This window comes from Triticum aestivum, chromosome 7D (genome assembly GCF_018294505.1).
Source record: "Triticum aestivum cultivar Chinese Spring chromosome 7D, IWGSC CS RefSeq v2.1, whole genome shotgun sequence".
Taxonomy (NCBI): domain Eukaryota; kingdom Viridiplantae; phylum Streptophyta; class Magnoliopsida; order Poales; family Poaceae; genus Triticum; species Triticum aestivum.
Genome location: NC_057814.1, coordinates 388,547,206 through 388,558,773, shown reverse-complemented (window position 1 = coordinate 388,558,773; position 11,568 = coordinate 388,547,206). Strand labels below are relative to the sequence as shown.

General features: G+C 45.4%; 1 protein-coding gene across 1 annotated transcript; it reads left to right on the top strand.

The window, feature by feature from the left end:
* Positions 1-5,566: 5,566 nt before the first annotated feature.
* On the top strand, positions 5,567-10,079 carry LOC123168338 (uncharacterized). Its single transcript, XM_044586207.1, has 6 exons — positions 5,567-6,103; positions 7,346-7,434; positions 7,931-8,128; positions 8,330-8,403; positions 8,505-8,660; positions 9,711-10,079. The coding sequence occupies exons 1-6, from the start codon at positions 5,734-5,736 to the stop codon at positions 9,832-9,834; spliced, it is 1,011 nt and encodes a 336-aa protein (XP_044442142.1). The 5' UTR covers positions 5,567-5,733; the 3' UTR covers positions 9,835-10,079.
* The last annotated feature ends 1,489 nt before the right edge of the window (positions 10,080-11,568 follow it).

The window sequence follows — 11,568 nt, the reverse complement described above, 5'->3', positions numbered from 1 at the left end:
GACGATGTTGCTGCAGAGTTTTGGATGTAATACACATCAGACAGTACCAAGTGCTCACCGTTCCGGCATTGGAAGAGGATCGTCCCTCTCCCCTCGATCTGGACCGCCGAGCCGTCCCCAAGTTTCACGGCGCCGCGGACGCCGGTGTCCAGCGCCGAGAAAATCTCTCGCCGGCCCGACATGTGGTTGCTCGCACCCGTGTCAAGGTACCAGGCTAGGTCGCAGCGCTGGCCGTCTGCCGCTGCACGCGCCTGGGAGTGCTCTTCGTTGAGCAGTACGTGCTCCGGCGTGTGTTCGGCCGCGGTCCACACGTCCGCAGTCGCGAGCAGGAGCGAGCTCTCCTCTGCCCCACCTTGCGCCAGGTGAGCCTGCTCCTTTCGTTCGCGCCGGGGCTCGGTGCAATCACGGGAGAAATGGCCGTTTTTATTGCAATTGTAACACTTCACCTTAGACATGTCGCGCCCGCCGTTGCTGGTGCTGTCGCGACCGCTGCCGCCGCCTTGGCCTTGGGCGTTGTTGCCGCGCCTCTGGTTCCGCGGCTTGCCACGACGGCGGTTGCCGCCACCCCCGTTGCCGTTGCCGTTGCCGGCGCCGTTCGAGCCGGACCCCTGGCCCTGCTCGCGCTCTCGGCGCCGCGCGTCCCACTGCTGCTCCGTCATGAGCAATTGGCCGCCTCCGCTGGCCTGAGCCGCCCTGCCACCACAGCGCTCCTCTGCGGTGCGCAGTCGACCGATCAGCTCCTCGACCGAGATTGTGGTCAGGTCAAGGAGCGTCTCGATCGCGACTGCGATCTGGGCGTAACGGGCGGGGACGACACGGAGGATCTTCTGGATCACGCGCACCTCATCGACGTTGTCCCCTAGCGTGCGCAGCTGGTTGACAAGGGCTGTGATCCGCATGCCGAAGGAGTCGAGAGTCTCGCCGTCGCGGAAGGTGATCTGCTCGAACTCCGCGCGCAGTCGCTGCGCGGTCGCCTCGCGTACACGGTGCACCCCCATGCGCATGACCTTGATCGTGTCCCAGGCCTCCTTCGTCGTTTCCTTGACGACGAGGACGCCGAGCATCTCCGGGGGGACGGCCCGGAACAGAACGCCGAGCGCCGTCTTGTCGTCACGCACGTGTTGTGCGTTGCCCTGGATCGCGTCCCAGAGCCCCCAAGACTCCAGATGCACCTTCATCACGAGGGACCACTCGATGTAGTTCGTGGACGTCAGCGTTGGGAACGTGGTGCCCGCGCCGGGCACGAGCGGCGCGCGCTCCGTGGCCGCCGCCTGGTGGATCACCACCTGCCGCTCCCTCCGTACGCGGCTCCGTCCGCGGCTGCACCCCCGTGGTGGAGTGCGCGAGCGGCTCCCATCCCCGACGTCGTTGCGGGGTGCCGCCGCCGTCTGGTCCGGCTGAACTCCGGTGTCAGCCATGGCGTCAGGATCGCCGGAAACGGGCTCTGATGCCAATTGTCAGGGTCGCTCGATCTCTCACAACTCGCTAATCACAGAGAGGAGAGACAGGAGGTTTTTGCGTCACGTTCAACCTTGTGACTTTTCTTGTTTCTTGATCTCCTCTACTTATTTTGTTACAAAGAGAAAACGAGTGGCCCGGTCCTGGTGCCACGATCCCTAAAACTCGCGCCATCCCACGAGTGGGTTTCGTGGCTGGCCACCCGGATCGATCGGGCAACGATCGTGCCCAGATCACCTGCATGCGCGGCTCGCACAACGGCTCGCGAGCTCGTGCGTCTAGCTACGTTATTTCTGACGGAAACAAGCTAACTGAAGAAACTTACTGAAGAAACTACAGCGACTAGAAGTAGCTAACACCTGGCCAGGGAGTAGCCCGCGTACCCGGCGGCGAACGCCGTGCTGGCGTGCAGGATGAAGACGGCGGCGCGGGGGGCGCCGAGATGGCCGGCGACGAAGTAGGCGCGAGCAGGGGGGCGTAGGAGAGGCGGATCAGGTCGGTGCAGAGGCACCAGCTCCGCCAGATGCAGAGCATGAAGCGGAAGGCGTAGGAGCAGAGGGCGAGCGACATGATCCACACCTGCGCCATTGGCTGCCCGGCGGAGCGCCATAGCAGGAACGAGCTCAAGCGCTGTGAGCGCGGGCTGTCAAAGTGGCCGAGTGGGGGGTCAAGTGCAGGCTGCGCGAGCGGAAGGGAATCGGGGAGAGGCAACAGGGGGCCATCAACGGGAAAGCAGCAGGTGGCGTGCAACACCGGCCTTGGCAATGCTTTGACTGCAATTGTTTCCACGGCATTCTTTGACTGCAATTATCTCAGCAAAATCAAATGGTAATCTTTCTGTACAGATTGATTATTTGTGTAGGACCGGAGTCCTTTGACAAACAAACAGGCGAGGTTGTAGCGAGTTTGTTCATGCTGATGTTTGTGATTGTTCTGCATATAACAAGAATATACATAATGCACCAGTCATGCAAGGAAAATAGTTAAAATAATAGTATTTGGCAGCAACAAATAAGATGAATTCGATCTGCTCTCACATGAAACAAGAGGAAAGTAGTTTCTTGCAGTCATCGACGAGGTAAGCAGAAAGATGATGCATGGGCTTGGTTTATTTATTCTTTTATTTAGCTATGTTTTACGCACATATTAATCTTTGCTTTACGTGATCTAAATTTAATTTTTTGAGAACAAGATCTAAATTTAATTTGCTTACCAATGTGAGTTTGGGGAAGTTTTTTCTCTTTATGCTTCAAGTCAGATCTAAATTCTCTTTTATCTAATTAAAAGTAATTTGGGAGGAAAGTGATTTGAACGCAATAAAGTTATGTATAGATAACCAAATTAATTTTTACAGAACTGTGTAGAATCAAAGCAAAAAAAAAAAGAGGTGATCATTAACGACATGTAGGATATTTGAAATTCTGCAAAAAGCTCAATATACATATGTGTACATGTGACAGCATTTGCTCACTGAAATTTTGCTAATAGAATTATATGTCATGATATGTTGAAATTCTTTAAATACATTTACTATCTACTAGATCGTGGAGCCCTCGGCTGCCCACAGGTCGTGATTTGGTGAAGGATGCCCTTAGACTGGATGCTCACACAGCTGGGCCTCGACAAGGATGCCCGCGTCGCACCGTTATGTGCTCCCCTAGCCGACAATGCTTGTAGGCCAGATGCAAACGGAGGCTGCCACATCTTGCCGCCGTGTGGTCTATCATTATGGTGTTGGACGGTTGGGCTTCACGACACAACGGAGGAAGATCATAAGTATAGTCTTGCAACGATGCTAGCGTTGTCATGTCGCCAAAACACACATAATCATTTTTTTATTTTTCTTCAACCGTTGGTTTCACTGCCATGATATTGTGCCTCCCGCTGTAACGCATGGGCAAAAGTTTACAATTATGTGTGGAAGTGAGCATCGATTATGAGGAGGCAGAGATGGGAGCATTTATTTTTTGTAAGGCATGAAGTCTAATGTTTCCACATGAGAATTCTCAAAAGTTCTTTTATCTTTATATCACAACTGCAAAGCCAAATTATCTCACCTTGAGCACTCTGTTCTTTTAGTAGGTTTTTTCTCTCCCGGTGCAACGCACGGGCATGGGCATGTTTACTAGTACTAGTATAGTAGTAGTAGTAGTAATCTCTCCCTAATAATAAAGCACCGTTTGAGTCTCTCGGGTTCACCGTCGCGGCGTTTTTACGTAAAAATCCTTCTATTTCTCAGCGCCCAAATATTTCTTCTTTTGCTACTGAGTGAATCATCAGTTTTGTTTTGTTATGGCTACAAGCACTCCTGGCATCAGAAGATGGCTATATTGGCGAAAAAGACTGGTGGTCTGTGTTTCACTTTTGGACATCTATGTGAGCAGCTTCATCCTGCTTTCATTTATCAGCTCACAACACATGGTTGGTGTTTGTGTGATTACTCAAGTTATAGCGATGTATTACATTAGGATCAAATAGCTAAAGTTTAAATACTCATAGGTGGACATTGCTGTCAATTTTTACTGCAAACAAAATAAAATTCATATTGTACCCAATATGATTCCCCTGACTCATATTCATATTTCTAATTTCATGGATAAAAGTAGGCATGACATAATATGTCTTGTTCATTGTAACAATTTTAGGTAGGCATTTATTCTTTTAGACAGTTGTTGTATTTTAGAAGGAGGGTGTGGGGATACTTTCCCCCATTTAACTAGATTACAGAATAATATTTTATTTATGTCTCAATTTAACCAAAATTTTGCTACCATAAGGGCATGGCATAATTTCGTTGTAACAATTCTTCAGGTAGATATTTGCCGGTTTAGATGTGTTCTGTTCTTTTAGGAGAGTGTGAGGATAATTTATTTTGTTGTGACAAACAGGAGGAGTTTGCGGAACCAGCGTGTTAGAATGTGATGGCCAAACTCATCGCCTGTGATTCATGTTCGTCGTGAAAGGTGGACAATGTGATTCATGTTTTCAAAATAGTTTATTTATTTAAATATTGTTCATATTTTTGAAAAAAAATACCCTTTTTAAAACCGAGTTCAAGCAATTCTAAAAGTGTTTGCATGCTATTTTTCTGTAATTTAAAAAAGGTTATGTGATTCAAAAAGATGATCGTATATTTAAAAAAGAATGTTCACGCATTCAGAAGAAAATAAATTAAAAGCGAGTTGGATTATGAGGGGCGGTGTATGGAATAGGTGCATGGTGTAGGGCGGCCCTTATGTCCGGCTCGACTAGATTAGTTTTAACATGGCCCCTAAATTGGAGCTGTCGAATAACCTGTGTTAGTTTGTTTCTTGATCCATCTTGTGAGATTAATGCTTAGTGCCTTTTCACGTGTTTTCTTTTGACATTGAATGTGATATGCATATGTTGGTCTATGATATTTGCTCACATACCAAAGCACCTATAATGATTAGAATTCATTTAGCTAAGTAAGATTTTAATCATGCATGTGAATGACGGATCTCGTCATTCAATATATACTGACCACCACAAGTCGATGTTGCACTCGATGAGAAATTTTTCAATTACTCACACCAATATACTAATCTAGATACCGTCAACAATCTAGACATTGTTCCTCGTCCGATTGTTTCGTTGGCCACAGACCAAGGTATGTGCCATATGTGACGTGAACCAGATGTTGTCAACTCTGGCATCACCTTGATGAGGCATCGAAATGCCTTTCCTAAGTAAAAATTTTGTGTCTTTTTTTATCATTTTGTTAGCACCATCGTTACAAGTTTAGAGCAGCAAGCCTTCGAAGCTTCATCTTCCACCTTTTTTCTTACCCGTTGTTTCATACAAACCGTATTGCATTGTTACAAAAAATTTCTACACTTCCGTTGCAACGCACGGGCATTTGTGCTAGTAATAATAATAATAATAATAATAATAATAATAGTTAATTAATAGTAAAGCACGGATTGAGGCTGCCGAGTTCACCGTCGCGGCGTTTTTGCGTAAAAATCCCTGTATTTGTTACAATTGAACCCGCAGTCCCTCTTTAAGTCGAACTGAGAAAACGTTTCATTTTTTACAGAAAAAACCCTGCGTTTGTAAGAACCCAACCCGTGATTCCTTCCTCTTCCTCTGTTTCATCTTATCCACACACACTCCTGCTTCCTTTCCAGCCATGGCGGAGCAGGAGAAGTTGAGGGGCGGAACAGGAGCGGGGAGGGCGGGTCGGAGAGGGAGGGAGAGAAGGAGAGCAGCAGAAAGTGCGGGAGCAGGCGCCCGGAGACGGAGAGCGAGTGGATGAGCGAGGAGGGGCGCTGGAGGAAGAGGAGGCGCGTGGATCCTGGCAGGGAGGGTCCAGATCCGGTCGAGGGCGGGGCGACCGGCGGCGGCGGCGGCTTCAACTCCGGGGTGGCAAGTTTGCTTCCTGAGAGAGCAAAGAGTGAGCTGAGAGACATGGAGAGAGAGCACGGGAGGGAAGGAGAATGGAAGAGGGAGGCGGGCCGTGGTTGGTTCTCCGGCGGCACTGGATCGGTGCACGGGCGCGGAGCTCCTGCTGGGGACGCGAAGATCCAGGGAGGCACTCGGGTGCGAGGCTGCGGGTCAATGCAGAGATGGCGCTGCTCCTGCAACTTTGAAGAAGGCGCCGAGACGTCATCTACATCCGCAGGTCTTGCTCCCCAAAATCCACCCCTTCTTTTCTTTGGTCCAATCTGGACTGTTAATTCCGTCAAGAGGTGTGAGTCATCGTTTTACTGGATGCTCTCTCGATCGTTTCTTCCTATGGATTTTGTGGGTAGCAAAATGTTCTCTCGGTATGGATCTGACTCTTATGAAACACTTCTTAGACAGGACGTGCGATTTTGATAGAATTTTCTATGAATTTTGCGAAAATTTATGTTATATAGCATGCTTCAGTAATTCTTTTAGCTCAAGCTAGCTCCCTTGGTGATTCTTTTCAATGAAAGACCTGCTCTCCAATATGTGGTTTGGTATTTCTTGACTGCAAGTATTTAGCACCTACAACTGAACTGAAGACCAGCAAGTATTTAAGAAACACATATGTTTGGTACGCATGTGTTATAACCACATCAGCAAAGTTTCTGCACATCATGATTAAGGGGTGAAGAAATCATGTTTGCCAATGGCCATCGATTAAACCACAGTATTTTCCATGAACTGTGGTAACTCTTGCCTATAAAAACAGCATGAAAAAAAATAGTTTTGCTTCAGGTGAATTTTTGCTTATCATTTGTGGTTTCCTAACAAGATTGTTCATCATATCCACTTGTGCAGGTACCATAACCAGAGTCACTTATTCGGCATGGTTTTATACTGGAATTAACCACATAACTAATTTTGTTTTACCACCTTGACGCCTTCAGTTACATAGGACTTCTGTCAATGCCCAACCGATAATGAACGGTTACAATTTTATAGATGGTTCAAGTGAAGCTGTGCAAAGTGAATCAATTCTGCAAGCAACCATGTCATACATTTTTCCTTGGTAGAATTAACATGTATAGATCATCTTATTGTGTACAGCAAGTCAACAATACATTGTTTGTATATCATTGCTTTGGTCAATTTCTGCCATTGAGCTTCTGTGAAAATGTGACCAGGAACTAACTATGTGGTAATTCAGTATAGAATCTGACACTAAATAATACTCCATCCGCTCACTAATGTAAGACCTTTTAGCTTTTTCTTGATCGGTTTCTCTTCTTCAGTTGTTGGCTGTCGTCAACAATTTTTCTTGAACCAAGTACTTTGCACCATATTTTGAACTTTCTAATTTTGTTCCATGACATCTTTTTGCAACCTTCCATTCAAAATTAGGTCCGGAGGCCTTCAGATGGCAATAAATTTTACCTTTGTTTGTTCATGCTTCATGAATTTTAGATTCTGACAGGTTTGGGTCCATCTATAACATGCTTGACCGGGCGATCACGCGGCCGTCGAGCACTCTTATCTACTGGTCATAAGCTCTTACCAACTAAGGTTTGATCTCCCACAGCTCCCCTGCACACAAAAATTTAACCAAGAATTTTTTTGTGTGCAATCGGTCGAGTTTCTTTATTTTTGGTAAAAAAAAAGTGCAAGCGTTAGGTCAACATAATATAGAAGGGAAAGTGTCCCCTCGCTCCCTACGGTTCCAAGCACAATTCTAGATTGTTGGCAAGAAACTGGAGTTTTAGTTGCATGCTCAAGGGTGTGATTGTTGTTGTTATTCCTGTAGACAAAGGAACTGATAGTGGAGATTCAATTGCTCGGAGAGGAAATCATGAACCGCGAGCAGAATATTCTCTCACTGAAAGAATATTTGATCTGTCTGTGTATCCTAGCCACTTTATTATTAAGTACTGTCGTTTGCCATCCTCTTCTATTCCTTCCTTTCCGTTCCTGAAATTAAACGCATGATTTTTTTTTTCAACTTGAATCACCTTCTAGTAGGGCAGCATTCTCGTTCCTAATTGTTATGTTTTTACCTAATTAGGGTGTGGAGAAGTATCGTTCAGAAAGGAGATACAGTGGTCGATGCCACCTGCGGGAATGTCAACGATACGCTCGCTCTGCTCTGCTCAAGATGGTGGCTGATGAAAGCGGGCGAGGGCGTTTCTATGGATTGGACATCCAAGACTCCGCGATAGACAGCACTTCCTCTTTTCTGAAAATGGCCGTCGACAGCCATGAGGTATGCAACTGCAGGAAACTGTAAAATTTGTTGCTGACTTGAGTGAGGATTAACATACGTGGTTTCTCTTATTAGTTTCTTTTGAGAGTGATTATTATGTTGTAGCAATACTCACATAAGATCACCGATATCACTGCTACATTCTCATGAAATCTCACTTTGTGCAAATGTGCTGTCTGAACACTATATTCTTTGCTGCAGAGGGAGCTAGTCAAATTGTTTTGCATATGTCACAGTAGAATGGAGGATATCATTCCAAAAGATTCTCCTGTGAGGTGATCAAGTTCTTTTACTATTTCATTGGTTTTAATTATATGATTCCATTATCCTGAAATTGGCAGCTCAAGTAACTATGACCTTGAACATGTACTTTTAGGCTTGTAGCATTCAATCTGGGCTACCTTCCAGGAGGAGATAAACAAATAATCACAGTACCTGAGACAACTGAGCTGGCACTACAAGCTGCCAGCAGAATTGTTGGCTCAGGGGGACTCATAAGTGTCCTTGTCTACATTGGGCATCTGGGTGGAAGGTAAATATCAGTTGGCAACTGCTAATATTGTGTCGAAGTTATCGCTAGCTGATAGCTTTTTCAATGATTGCTGATTGCCAGTGTGTCTATATATTATAGACTCTTTTTTTGAGGAATCACCGGGGAAAAAGATGGCCAAGGCCAGTTAGTTACATCATCAGAAGTAGATGAGAACAAAGGTATAGCCTGGAAGAATCGGTGGCTACCTTGTGAGCCGGCTTAGTAAACCGATGCGACCACAGAGTAAAGTTGTTTAACAAATTCCAGACAGTAGTGGAGCTGATCAATGTCGCGGAAGATGAACACATTCCTTGCATCCCAAATCTTCCATAGGGCGTTGAGGAGTGCGGTATGCCATACTGTTGCTGGTATAGGTATAGCCGGTTGCACCTCCCAAATAATGTTGATATCCTGTTGATGTAGATCGATACTTAGGCGTTGCCAAATCCATGTGGCAAAAGGGCAGTGGAGGAATAGGTGCGCAGTTGGCATCTTGGGCAGGAGCTTTAGAGTCATAAGGAATAGGTTTAGCTTGGTGTTGAGGCGATTGCGGAATAGTAGCCAGCCAAACACCTTAACTTTGTTTGGCACCTTGCTTTCCCAGATTGAGGTGGCGTTTTGGATCTATGGCCTCATGCATGAGTAGGCATGCTTGGTGGAGAAGAGGGCGCCTTTTTTGTGGAAGCTTTCATCCGTCTTTACCAAGCTGCAATTCGAGGGAGGCCATATGGATTAGGCAATTCCTCAGAGCAGATAATACACCGTCAGGCATGATTGAGGATACCCGAATATTAGGCTCAGTGGAGTGAGTGAAAATATTTGGAAAAGCGGTAGTTGATGACGCCAAGTATCTAGCAAGAAGAAGGTGGATCAGCCATCCTTCATCATGACGAAGGAATTTTTTCATAGTGTAGGTATTTGTCGGTTAATAATATTTGATTATAGACTTGCTTGTAAGATGCCATCAGAATATTGTTCTTTAATATCAAACTCCAATCAACTATCACTTAAGACTGAATCCATTTATCTTCTTCGCTTTCTTATCTGTAGGGATGAACTCGATATTGTTGAATCATTTGCGTCAAGCTTGCCTGCTGATACATGGGTGAGCTGCAAGTTTGAAATGATTAACAGGCCAATTGCTCCAGTACTAGTTCTCCTACACAAAAGATGATCACAATCCCACTGAAGCTCCACAAGTTTGGGACTCCCTATTCTGGATTTCCGGTTGATGAATGAAATGCCGCAATGCATACTGTGATGCTGATTTTCTGATTATGGTTAATTAGTTAGAGAAAGAAATTCTGTGAAGGCTACAGTTAACTGTAACCGGATGATTACAATGTTCTTGTGATTGCTGACAAGAATTTTACTCAACCAAATATCGTTTTATTAAGGTGTTCCCCGTCTTGTTTTTCATGTGCAGTTTCTGGCCTACTATGTTGACTGAAATGTTGCGTAAGTATATGTCTGTATCTTGAATATTGATATGTCATAAACCTGTGCTCCTTTTAAACAGTACCCACTGTCCATTGGTGTGACTGATAAAACAGATTGTTGGTTTGGATCGTTTCTGAATTGCCGAACCAAGGGCTGGCACGACCAAGTTGGTAGAATGACACTTCTCTTGTGTTCTTGCATCTACCAATGGAAGCATTGATCTGTCCATTACTCCCTTCGTCCCGAATAACTCGTCTTAGATCTTTCTAGACAATGAAGGAGGTAATAGGAGTACTGCCTTAGATTTGAACAAATCCAGGAGGTATTTGCGTGGAGAATTTTATAGAACTTGATTGGCATCCATGGTTAAATTGAACTTTGATGCCAATAAGAGCAAGTCTTTTTTTTTTGCGGGTGACCAATAAGAACAACTCCATCTGGAATTCACCATGGACGCCTAACATAATTGGAAAAAATATGCATCTTGCTTTTTCAAGTGCATGATGGGAAGAAGTGTTCAACTGATGTAGCTCCGGCCTTGGAAGTGATGTATCTTAGGATAAACATTAAGGAAACAAGGGTCATAAAAAAAATCATCCATGATTTGTATTCGTGCCAATATAAAAATCAGGAAACAAGAGCAAATCCATGATTTGCATGGGACTGCAGCTTACAAGGACGTCAGTTTCGCATAGCACACAACAGAGAGGTGGTGGAGCAGTTGTCTTGCATCGCTAAGAAACGCTCCTGGGGTTGAGAGTTCGAGCCTCACATCACCCAAAGGCCAGCGTAGTGATGAAACGCTCAGTGGCAACTTGGGTCGCCACATATACATCTGAATCATCAGCTGAAATTGAGCAAGTCTGAACCTGGCCTCCTTTTTTTCTTTTCCTTTTTGTTTTGAGATAAGGATATGGTTGGTAGCTCCACTCTGAACTGGACTGTGGGAGGTCTGAATCAGAACTACACTTCAGCTCTATGATTCCTCCATGTTTTTTCGGTTGCCGATGCTCATTCATGGCTCTTTATGGAAGGACATTCAACGCCTTTCGGGCGCGGTGAGCTAGTACTACACTGTCTCACTATGCAATCCTACATAAAATGCAGAATTATGCTCCGATTTATATGTTCTCGGACGGGTTGGCAACTGACGGCGGATGATTCTCACACCTGTATGTGCTCCCTCAGTTCCTAAATATAAGTCTTTCTATAGATTTCACTAGATACGGAGCAAAATGAGTGAATCTACACTTTAAAATATGTCTATATACATCCGTATATAGTTTGTAGTGAAATCTCTACAAAGACTTATATTTAGGAACGGAGAGAATAGTTACTTATTAGCAGATATTTGCTGCTCCCACAGGCTGGCAGTTGTAGAACTGTCTGTGTAGTCTGATGACAGGCCAGTTGCTCCAGTACTAGTTCTCCTGCAGAAATTATCCCAGCTCTAGTAGCTTATATGTAT

What these genes read in the sequence shown, in the direction of transcription:
- LOC123168338 (XM_044586207.1), top strand. Translation starts at nt 5,734, where the DNA reads ATGAGCGAGGAGGGGCGCTGGAGGAAGAGGAGGCGCGTGGATCCTGGC. An exon ending in TGGCCGTCGACAGCCATGAG is followed by an intron (nt 8,129 to 8,329) that starts GTATGCAACTGC and finishes TCTTTGCTGCAG; the next exon opens with AGGGAGCTAGTCAAATTGTT. An exon ending in ATTGGGCATCTGGGTGGAAG is followed by an intron (nt 8,661 to 9,710) that starts GTAAATATCAGT and finishes TCTTATCTGTAG; the next exon opens with GGATGAACTCGATATTGTTG.